The sequence below is a fragment of the Pleurodeles waltl genome, chromosome 1_1 (genome assembly GCF_031143425.1).
Source record: "Pleurodeles waltl isolate 20211129_DDA chromosome 1_1, aPleWal1.hap1.20221129, whole genome shotgun sequence".
Lineage (NCBI taxonomy): Eukaryota > Metazoa > Chordata > Amphibia > Caudata > Salamandridae > Pleurodeles > Pleurodeles waltl.
The window spans coordinates 659,434,802-659,447,139 of NC_090436.1; the positions used below are offsets into that span (position 1 = coordinate 659,434,802).

The 12,338-nt window shown below is 45.5% G+C and overlaps 1 protein-coding gene across 1 annotated transcript in view; it reads left to right on the forward strand.

Annotated features, from left to right (window-relative positions):
- The window catches only part of DMXL1 (Dmx like 1), a 1,414,533-nt gene that overhangs the window by 1,247,431 nt on the left and 154,764 nt on the right, over positions 1–12,338 (forward strand). Inside the window, exons 35-36 of the mRNA XM_069226844.1 lie at positions 7,211–7,332; positions 7,449–7,590. Of these exons, the coding sequence (XP_069082945.1) occupies positions 7,211–7,332; positions 7,449–7,590 (264 nt within the window). The remainder of the gene's footprint in view (positions 1–7,210; positions 7,333–7,448; positions 7,591–12,338) is intronic.

Sequence of the window (12,338 nt, forward strand, 5' to 3'; positions counted from 1 at the left end):
GGCATTTGTAAAACAAATACTCTGCTCAGTCAGAGTTGCACTGAGATCAGTTAGTGCAGTGCGTTTCTTGTTTCACTATACAAATGCCCTATTGGACACAGCCAGCGAGATCTTATCTACGGTCCCAGAAGACCATAGGGCCTCTCTGGCTCAAACAATTCATGATGGTCAATACCCAGCCACATATGTGATTTGTGCTGGCCTTGATGCTATTGATGGTCTAGGAAAGGCTGGGGCACCACCGTTACCTCTTCCACACATGCCACAGGATTTCCTTGGGATGTTCAAGCCTCTCTCATGGATATGCCCTTTGATGACTTATGTATTTTTGGTGAAAAAGCTGATTCTGGCATGGAGCACTTTAAGAACAGCTGAGCCACGGTGCATCCCTTTGGTCTCTTGTCCCCTGCTAAGCAGGTCTAACATCAGTTCAGAAAATTCTGAGACTACTCCAGGGGGCTGGTGTGTAGGCAGCAGCAGGTGCCCCAACTGCTGCAACAGGAGTCCCAGTCCTTAAAAGGTGGGGACATGGGTCTGGCAGGGAACAAGCAGGCTAACAAGGGCACCAGTCCTCCCAGTCCCCTTTCTACTGTAGTCACTTTAGCTTGCCCTTTGACTTGCAAAAACCATCCTAAGAGGACAGAGAGATTCACTATTTCATCCCAAGGTGGCAAACCATCAAATCTCGCAGATGGGTTATACAAATCCAGCGGCATTGCTGTGCCCTTGCTTCTCTTTTTGCTCAGCCAAATTTTCCCCTCCATCCTAGAGAATTCCAGGGAAACATTCTATACCAGGATGTACGAATGTTACTCTCCAAAGGTGCTTTTGAGAGGGTTCCAGACTTTGAAAAAGGTGAGCGTTGTTACTCTCGCTGTTTCCTTGTGCCGAAAAAGGACAGATGCCTCAAACATATATTGGACCTTTGGCCTCTGAATGCTTTCCTGTGGAAGGACAAATTCAAAATGCTCACACTACCTAGATTTCGGTAGTTTGGATGTGGATACTAGCTGAACCCTACCCCGATGGCTGGCTGTGGAAGGCATGCACACTACATTCAGTCATACGCCACCTTCAGATGGCTTTGAACCTCTAGTCATCGTTTAGGATTGCAATCAATGAGCGAAGTCGCACTTGACTCTTTTGCAAAGGCTGACACTCATTGGAGAATACTAGATACAGTGCAGTTCATGACTTTCCCTCCACCTCAGCAAGTTCAGGATATTCAAGCTATGATCCCTGTGTTCCTTGGTGCTGATGAGAGGAGTTATGAGGCTATTGGGCATTCTAGCATCCTGTATCTTCCTGGTCAACTACACCAGTTAACACATGTGGACGCTGCAATGGAATTTGAATTTTCAGTGGGTCCAGCACTGAAGAAATCTATTGGATGCCATACCAATTGCAGACACTTTGCAGTGGTAGCTGCTCTAACACAGTTGGTTTAGCAGCAAACCCCTCTTATTTTCTCACTCACATCACTAATGTGTTGGGGCGGTCATGTGGAAGAGGTAGAGATCAGGGGTCTTTGGTCTCCAATGATACTCTGCTCTGTAGTGATCTGTTAGAGTTGCAGGACATACGTGTGACTCCACCCTCCCTGGGGTATTGCAACAAGCAGCGATGCATAGTGCCTTGGGTTTTGTGTCAGGAATTTCTGCTCCTCTAGAGTTGTTTGGAGAGTCGGGGTATGCCCCTGATCGTTGTAGGAAGCTGGCCTGGTGTGTGGTGAATACCTAGGGTATTATCATCCTATACCAGGTCCAGGTATCTCCTTATTAGTGAAGTATAGGCAGTGTTTAGAAGCCAGGCGCTCTAGAGGTAGCTGTGGATGAGCAGCCAAGGCTTATCTAGGAGATATGCAGAGCTCATGCAATACCACTGTAGTCACACAGCACTCACACACCTGAAAGAGCCACACAGTGTTAAAAAAATAAAAGTACTTTATTTTAGTGACACAGGTACTAAAATACACTATATATGTGCAATAACAATCAGGAATAGGCTTAAAAGCAATAGAAAACAGTGAAAAGCAATAGGCAATACTGAAGGCCTAAGGGGAGAAAGTGGAAAGAGAAGGTCGGGTCCCCACCCAAGGAAGTGGAATTAGTAGAGGGTAGCTGGAGATACTAGGAAACCCCTAAGGTGAGTACCAGAGTGCCCCCCAGCAACCAGGAGGAAAGAGCTAAGTTACTGGCTTTCCCCCAAAGGACCTTAGAGAAGGATATTAAAAGACCCAGACAAGACAGCAAGCAACCAAAGGTGGATCATGAAAGAGGAACACCTGGAACGGAAGGGAACTAAGTCCAATTCCAGTTGGAATATCCAGTGGTGGCAGGAGCCACTACCCTCCCGTCTGTGGATGCAGGAGTTGGTCGATGGTGAGACGAAGACGGTCAGCAATGCAGCACTGGAGCAGATGAAGAGTTCCTAGATAATGCAATCGGCATCCCATGACGGATGAAGGATTGCAATCAGTCTGTGGTGTGGAAAAACTACCAACAAGCCTTGACAAAGTCAAATGTCGTGGTTGGAGGAAAAGTGGAACTGCCGGGGACCAGCAAGGTCCAAGGGGGACTCAACCCACAGGGAAGTCCCAGGCACCCTCAGCAGTGCAGAGTGTCCAAAGAAGAGGAGGCATCCCCCACAGAAGACCCACAGGTGTGGAGCCCAGGAGTCGCAGAGAGGCCCACGCAGCACCCCTGAAGAAAGGTCATAGGAGAAGCACGCAGAGGGCTATGCTTTGCAGGGAAGAGTCCTGGGGGCTGGGGCTACACGGAACCTGAAGATCCCTTGGAGGAGATGCCAAAAGGCCTTGGTTAGCTGCAAGAGGAGCAGTGCACAGGGGTACTGTCCTGCGTGGGAAGACATGGGAAGACAAGGGCTTACCTTCACCAAAGTTGGATAGCTGGCAGAGAGGACCCAGGGGACCACTCCAGAGCACCACCTGTGATGCAGGATCCACACAGCTCCGAAGGAGAGGAGATCCATGCAGCTGGTTGTCGTTGCAGGTCACTCCAAGGGAGATTCCTTCTTGCTTCTTGTGCAGACTGAAGACTTGCCACTCTCAGAAGATGCACAGAATGGGAAATGTTGCAGTTGCTGGAAGGAGCTGGGGAAACAATGTTGCAGAGTTGTTGCTGCAGATTGTAGGTTCCTGTGGAGTCCAGTTGCGGTTCCAGTGGCCAGAAGTCAAATTAAATGGTGCAGCGAAGTCCTGCTGGCATCTTGCCTGTCCAATCTGAGGACCAACCCATGAGGGAGACCCTAAATAGCCCTGGAAGGGGGATTGGTCACCTAGCCTGGTGACCACCTATCAGGAGGGGGCTGTTACGTCACGTGCCTGACCTTGCCACTCAAATGTTCCCAGAGGCCTCTGCCCACCTTGGAGTCAAGATGGCAGAATCAAGGGGCCATCTGGATGAGCTCTGGGCATCACCCCTGCGGCGGTGATGGACAGGGGAGTGGTCACTTCCGTTTCCATTGTCCATTTTCGCGCCATAGCACGGACTGGAGGTCCCTGAACTAGTGCAGACTGGTTAATGCAGGGAGGGCATCAAATGTGCCCTTCAAAGCATACCAGTGGCTTGGGGAGGCTACCCCTCCCAAGTCATGTCACACCATTTCCAAAGGTAGAGGGTGTTGCCTCCCTCTGCCAGAGGAAATTCTTTGTTCTGCCTTACTGGGCTTGAGCTGTTCAAGCAGCAGGAGGTCAGAAACCTATCTAAGGGGTGACAGCAGCTTAGGCTGCCTGGAAAACCCCAGAAAACTGGTAGGAGCAATGCTGGGGGTCCTCTTAGGAGCTCCAAGAGTGCATGGAATCATACAGCCAATACTGGCAACAGTATTGGGGTATGATTTCGACATGTTTGATACCAAACATGCCCAGCTTTGGAGTTACTATAATCTAGCTGGACATAGGTAGTGACCTGGGCCTGCTATAGGGGTAACCTACAGTGACCTGGTGCAGTGACCTCTAGTGAAAAGGGTGCATGCACCCTTTCACGCAGGCTGCAATGGCAGTCGTGCAGATACACTTTGAATGGGCTCCGCATGGGTGGCATAATACATGCTATAGCCCATGGGGGATCCCTGATACCCCAATGACCCGGGTACTTGGGTACCATATACTAGGGATTTATAAGGTGGCACCAGTGTGCCAAATGTGGGATGTTTGTGGTCCAAGCAACCAAGATTAATGGGAGAGAGCAGAGTCACTGGGGTCCTGGTTAGGTGGATCCCAATAAACCCAGTCAAAACATACTGACAACAACAGGCAAAAAGTGGGAGTAACCAAGCTAAAAAGAGGCTACTTTAGTACATTCGTGTTCCAACTGTCAGAATCCTTGAATGCCAGAGCAGAAGAGCTAAGCAGATGGCATTACGAAGACTAAGGATGGCATCTACAGCCTGAGATGGTGCAGGGCATCTTGCAACAGTAAGGAGAACCATGGCTAAATCTTTTTGCCACCATTGATAATGGGCAGTGCGCGAGTGTAAGGAAATGCCTCTTTGGCATGGTTACCCCCTGACTTTGCCTTTTGCTGATGCCAGTTATGATTGAAAGTGTGCTGGGACCCTGCTAACCAGGCCCCAGCACCAGTGTTCTTTCCCTAAACTGTACCATTGTTCCCACAGTTGGTAAGGCCCTGGCACCCAGATAAGTCCCTTGTAAATGGTACCCCTGGTACCAAGGGCCCTGATGCCAGAGAAGGTCTCTAAGGGCTGCAGCATGTATTATGCCACCCTGGGGACCCCTCACTCAGCACATGCACACTGCTTCACAACTTGTGTGTGCTGGTGGCGACAAAATGACTAAATCGACATGGCACTCCCCTCAAAGTGCCATGCCCATCTCACACTGCCTGTAGCATAGGTAAGTCACCCCTCTAGAAGGCCTTACAGCCCTAAGTCAGGGTGCACTATACCACAGGTGAGAGCATATGTGCATGAGCACTATGCCCCTACAGTGTCTAAGCAAAACCTTAGACATTGTAAGTGCGTGGTAGCCATAAAGAGTATATGGTCTGGGAGTCTGTCAGTTACCAACTCCACAGTTCCATAATGGCTACACTGAAAGTTGGTATCAAACTTCTCAGCACAATAAATGCACACTGATGCCAGTGTGGAATTTATTGTAAAATGCACCCAGAGGGCATCTTAGAGATGCCCCCTGAATACCAGTCCGACTCCTAGTGCTAGGCTGACCAGTTTCTGCCAGCCTGCCACTTCCAGACGAGTTTCTGACCACATGGGGAGAGTGCCTTTGTGCACTCTGTGGTCAGAAACAAAACCTGTCCTGGGTGGAAGTGCTTCACCACTCCCCCTGCAGGAACTGTAACACCTGGCGGTGAGCCTCAAAGGCCTAAACCCCCGGGTCCCTCCATAGAGGTCTATTGAGAACCCCGACGCCCTGTTTGCACACTTCACCCGGCCGCCCCGTACCGCTGAGGGTGTGGTTTTTGTGCCTACTTGGGGCCCCTCCATTACTCCTCCAAACCCCCCTGACAACGCGGGTACTTACCTGTAAGCAGACCGGAGTACCCCCTGTCTCCTTAGGGGCCCACGTTATTTTGGCTCCTGTTTGACCTCTGCACTTAACCGGCCCTGTGTTGCTGGTGCTGGGTGTTTGGGGTTATCTTGAACCCCCAACAGTGGGATGCCTATGACCCAGACATTGAGCCCGTAAGTTTGGTACGTACCCCAAAAACTGTACTTTACTTATCTCCCCAGGAACTGTTGAAAAATGCAGTGCCCACTTTTAAAATAGCTTTTTGCCAATTTTAAGGAAAACTGTGTACATTGTAGATTCCATTTAAAGTTCTAAGTATTACTGTGTAAAGTACCTTTCATATAATGTACTTACCTGCTAAATGAATCTTGTGGTTCTAGAAATAAATTAACAAAATAATATTTTTCTATTTTAAAAAAACTATTGGCCTGGACTTAAGTTATTGAGTGTGTGTTTTCACTTATTGCTTGGGTTTGTGCAACAAATGCTTAATACCACCCTGTGATAAGCCTAACTGCTCGACCACACTACCACAAATAGAGCATTAGTGTCATCTATTATTGCCTCTATCAAGCCTCTTGGGGAATCCCTGGACTCTGTGCACACTATATCTCATTTTGATATAGTATATACAGAGCCAGCTTCCTACAATATTATACCAGAAATGTAATTATAAATTTAATTTGCCTGCATTTCTTTCACACTACCTCATCATACTGCTTGGTGCTGCAACCCAAACGCAAGATAAGAGCACCTCTCTGGCCACTCACACACAACATTATGACCTCAAATCGTTTACCACATAGCATGAAATCAAATACAACACTTCAAACCACGCACACCCCCTCTGTGTAGCATACTGTCTATTTGATAATGTGTTTCAGTGCCCTACAACGTGGTATAAACAGCTATACAATACTACAGTACAGTACAGCACACTGCAGTTGTGTCACATGAATAGAGAGCAACTGTCAATTATCCCCAGCTATAATTACTTTGGAAATAGCTGTTGCTAAGATTACATTTGTGCTGGATGTTTTGGATTTATGTATGGCAATCTCAGAAGTGGCAGGTTTTCACACCTGTTTAAAAGAGTTACCAGTCTGTTCAGAAACTCTGGCAATACAATATAATCCAGCAGATGTGGAGCAATAGAAATGATTTTTAATTGCATTTGCTTCCTAATTTGCTGTGTAATGTGGGAAGACCATAACACATTCAAGAAGAGAGCCATTAGACTAAAGAAGGTTGTACAGCCAAGATATCCATGATACTTCAGACATGACAGAAAGGTGTCTAGAGTTTAATTGTACCTTTAACAGAAATGCCAGTCTTTGACATCACACTCTGGGTTTTAGAAGCCCAGATTGCCTCGGGAGGCAAGCACTGAAATACGTTTTACTTTGGAAACTATCGTTCATAGATTTTATACTGCTGCTAACGCATGGTGTTACACTCTTCATCCATAATAATATCACTGGAAAGCTTGTTAAATGAGTTTGTATTCCACAATGTGAGTGGATGAGTTAGTTCTTGTGTTTGATTAAAAAACTAAAGTGTTGAAGAGGACTCTTGGAGCCAATTTATTTTCAGCCTAAACAATTGTAATGTGTATTCATTCCATTTGTATGATGACAGTAGTGTAAATGGTGTGGCCGAAAAACTGTATTTCTTTCTTTTTCATTTGTGGTTGGCTAGGCAAATCGGAACTGCATCGCAATAGCATCCAGCCATGACATCCAAGAACTGGATGTGTCCGGTATCCTTGCTACGCACATCTATACCTGGGCTGATGATGAAATGGAGATAGAGACGAAGGGGTATGTTTCAATATTTTCTCTACTGTGTAGTAATACAAATATAATTAGTTTAACATCTAATTTGGCATCAGAGAGCAGGACTTTGTCTCACATGCAATATGGCTGTTCATCTTTAGGGCTGATGATTTCTTGGTTATACATACTCGTGATGATCTGCCTTCAGTTCAAGCTAGCACCCCTTATACTCACAGCAATCCTGGCACTCCTATCAACATGCCGTGGCTTGGAGGCCTACAGACAGGCAGAGGTGCATCTGTGGTAAGCAATATCTTTGAAGTCGTTTTGGCAATCTTATTTATTTCGTACATTTGATTACTGAGTTACTTGAGCAATCATTAATTATTTCTAAAGCTTGTGTTTAGTATTCGTTCTGAATGGTTTGGATCTAGCTTATGTCAGGCAGTTATATTTTCTAATTTATTACTGACACTGGGCAGTAGAAATGATATATTGTAGTCAAACCTTTTCTAATTTTTTTGCAACTTCCAAATACAGTAGTGACAGTAATTGCATATTATAAACCTTAGCTTTCTATGTTTATTTTACTAGTCAATTTCGACTTTTAATAGCTCTCAATGTACCCGGTTCAATTTTTATTGTGAGTAAATGTTTTCCACTGCCTGGTATAACAGTAAAAACCTTGAGTTATTTTGCTAGACAGTCTTGGACTCTAATACTTTGATCATTGCGTTCAATGTCTAGGACTCTATTCAGTTTTGTGACCAAGAAGCGGGAGCACCAAACATGTTCTCCTGTTCCTCCCACTTTCAGCATTGTGGACAATCCTGATAAAATATATAATTTTAGATCATCTCTGTGTGAGCACACTTTACAAAATTGTGACCTGGAGCTAATTGATATCATCTCTATCCCATAAGGTATGTGTGCCTGCAGTACTTGCTGAAATGTAATTTAAAAGTTGAGACTGAGCTCGGCAATTACTGTGATGCCACCATCTTGTAGCCTAAACTGGGCTAGAGATGAAAAATGTTATGGTGCTGCTTTTGATTTGGGACAGTTCTACTAATCTTTTCAGCTGGTGTGTGGCAGATGGGAAAGTAGCAGGTGATTGCTCTCTTAAAGAGGATTCGAGATTAGAGGAACACTTCTGAAATTCAGTGGATGAAGGCAATATGTGATTGTGATGCTGAGGACATTGTGTATGTGAGGAAGTACAGTGAGATCTGTGATAGAGACTTGGAGAGTTTTTGATGGCTCTCAAACTACAACAGATGTGCAGGGGCTTGACTTTAGCATGGGGTAGAAGATACACTTAACTACAAGTTGCATCTTTGACAATCTGGTGGATCAATATGATCCTGGAGCTAGCTGAAGCTTCTTGGAGCCATCTCAGCAGAGCTGTGTAACAAAGAAGTTTCTTGTTCATGGTAATCACACTAATGAAAGAATTAATGACATGGAAATACTTGACCCCAAATTATCGGAAAATGACTGTACCGCCAGACATGTGTGGCAACAAAGCAGGGATGAAGCAGCAACTGTGGCAGAGGCACTTGAGTAATGAGAAGGGGCTAATGTGAAGGTCTTCCTTTAATTGGGAAATGCACATAGCAGGTATATAACAAATGTGTTCACGGTTGGCCAAAACAAAAGAAAAGGTTGAGATCAGACATCTAAATATTGAAACAAGGAGCTCAATATTTTAGTGTAAAAGGATTAAAACAGTAAATAGAGGAAACAAATTAGAGAAGGCAAAGACAGTGGAGCAGGTACTTAAAGTACGATATTTCTCCTGAAATAGTATTGTTGTAAGGGTGAACTAAGGATATTAAAAGGAGAAAAACACATTTTAGGGAAAAGTGGCACTAAAATGTGAGACATGGCAGAAATAATTTACCTATAACAAAGTATGTATGTAGGACACTACTGTAATTAGTGGAACAAGAAACATGCAAAAAGTTAGTAAAAAAGGTGACCAAACCTACCCAAAATGTAAACAAAGTAACAGTTTAATTGATTTGATTGATATTCAACCCTGTTTATTAATAGAGGGGTGGGAATTCTCTCACCTACACAACCCTTAATAATATCCCAGATACCGTACAAAAGCTGAGGGAGAAATGGGTAGAGGGTTGTGAAGGAGATGGGGGACATCAATTGGAAAGCATCCCTGAGGCACCTGAGGGAGGTGAGGACAAAGACCCGGTTACGCCTAGTCCAAATTAAAATATTGCATAGTGTGTATTATGATAGATGATGACTACATGCTGTGGGTAGGGCACAGACCCCGCATTGTCTGAGGTGCATGAGGGAGGAGGCTTCCTTCTATATGGTCTGGAGCTGCCCACTGATTTAGGAATTCTGGGTTGCAATTACAGGGAAACTCAGTGGCATGTTCTCAAACCAGATCCTGTTAGTCCCCAAGTACCTCGTGTTGGCGATCCCCAATGACATTTACTTTGCATGGGCTCAGCTCCCGCTGCGTGGCCTCAGCCTAGTCGTGACCAAGAGAGGTATAGCCTTCTACATGGGGTCTTCCACAGAAGTCAAAAGGTTGGTAACCACTGCCTTAGACTATTTAAGTATCAGATACGCAATACAGCTAATTGTCTGAGATTCAGTAAAGGGTAGATGGGCTTTCTCCATATGGCGTGGACTTGCCCTGGCATACACCGATTTTGGGTCAGTGTACTGACTGAACTGGGGGACATAGTGGGAACCCAATTGGAAGCTACGCCACTATTGGCTCTTCTTGGATATGACAGTGATGTGGACAGGGGGGTTTGGCACCTGATTGCTATGGACATACTACCTGCAAAATGCAGACGGGCTTTGAGATGGGATCGTGCCCCCAATTCCTACCCTAAAGGAATGGCATTTGGATCTGGTACACTGCAATACCCAGACAGAAACCTACAATGAATTAATTCCACCACAGAATCAGCCGGAAAACTACTGGGGTTCATATCAAACATATTTGTGAAGGAGACAGGAGAACCTGAGGGTGAATAATTGACCATCTTCACTGTAAGTGCCCTGTATATGTCATTTTCCTGCTACATACTGCGATACCTGCCTTCCCTGCAATGTGCTGAATATGATACCTTATGTTGTAGTGCGGGGTTTAGGTGAATCATAGATGTTACATATGTGGCCTGTATGTAAGCCCACCATTGGACCATAGTCTATCTCTATGGGACTGTTTTACCATTATGTGTGGACTTTTGGTCTACGAGCAATTTGATATGCGACTGTCACATTTTCTTGTTGGTGTATTTTGCAGAAAATCATAAACAAAAAATTATTTAAAAAATAAAATAAAAAAAAAGTAGCCCTCCCTGACAATAGTCAACACTCAATTGCCTCCTGTGATATTTTCCTACTCTTCCGTGAGGTAAAAACATGGCATCCCCACTGGAAAAGAGAATAAAGGAGGGTACTGAGGAGTTTTTGTCTGGTATTTGAGGAGTGGCGGTCTGAGGTGTTAAGCAGGTAGAGTCTGTGCCGCTCTTCCCTTTGATCTTTTTTTGTGTTATGGATAGTTTTGGTTGCTGGTAGAGCCAATAAAGGGGCAAAACCCTGCTTCCTCATATTCGATCTGTGAATCATGTATTTTCTTAGGTCTGCGTCAGGTCTGCGTCAGGTCCATTAGTGGTACATCTTATGTCTCCCATGTGAATTGTTAAAGATCTCATACCGGCGAATGTTGTGCACAGAAAACAGGAACTGAGGCAAGTGGGAAAGAACAGCCACATGCATACATATCAAGGATGCCCCATTTGGTGTAGTGCTGAGGATAGTCAAGCCCCACTGGTTGATGAGTACACATTTCCAAATACTGATCTGCACTGGATCCTAGTTGAAATGATGAATTATCTGAGGTGCAATAGACATTAGAAGTATAAGTTATTCCTTCTTGATCTGTTACCTCATTATCAACATCAACAAAATACAGGTCATATTGTATTATTGACAGTAGTTATGGCTGCAGCTAGATTTTGTTTCTGTACAAACTGTCAAGACTATGAGCAACATGCCAATGTAGTACCAAATAAAATGACCCACCAAGTTCTTCCAAGAACATTAACGTACAGGTTACTTATCTTCGGTGACGAAATATCTGGTAGCGACATATTTTAGTTGCAGATTACTTGCCTTAGAACTTTCCCCCAGGCGTCAGACTGGATCTAGAGATTTTTTTCTTCGTGCAATACTCTTGCACATTGGTAGGTGGAGTTGGTCGAAGATGGAGGATGACTTTCTGGGGCAAGTCCGCCTTCAACAGCCAGTCATTGAGGTAGGGGAAGACTGGAACCCCTAACCTGTGCAGATGAGCTGTAACCTCTGCCATCACTTTTGTGAACACCCGAGGGGCGCTGGTAAGACCGAAGGGGAGCACCGTAAATTTAAAGTGCTCCTGACCCATCATGAATCGTAGGTAAAGTCTGTGGACCGGCAAGATGGGACTATGAAAATAAGCATCCTGCAATGAGCATTTTGAATTTCTCCTTCTTGAGGAAGAGATTGAGGTTCAGAATATTGAGGATAGGACATAAGCCCTTGTCTATTTTTGGGCACCAGAAAGTAGCAGGAATAACAACCACTGCCTGCTAACGGTGCAGGGACCCTCTCTATGGCTCCCTTGGCCAAGAGAGCCACATCTTCCTGGTGGAGAAGTGCCAAATGTTCCTTCGGTACACATCTGGCTGATGGAGGCATGGCTGGTGGGGCAGATTAAAAGGAAAGGGAGTAGCCCCTTCGAACGATCTACAAAACCCACCTGTCTGTAGTGATGGATTCCCAGTGGGGCAGGTGATGCCAAATGGAGTGAGGGGATGCACTAGGAAGGTTTAGAGGCTGCAGCAGGGGCACGGGTGGACTGGGCAGATCTCTGGTTCCCTGTCCCACGACTACGTGGGTTTCCGCATCCCCGGCCACGCAGTGATGAACAGCATTGGTGGCACAGTGGCTGGGAAAGGGATGTGACAGGGAGCCCCTTCCATGGCCACGAAAGGGATGAAAGGTGGACTGTTGGGGATGAGAGG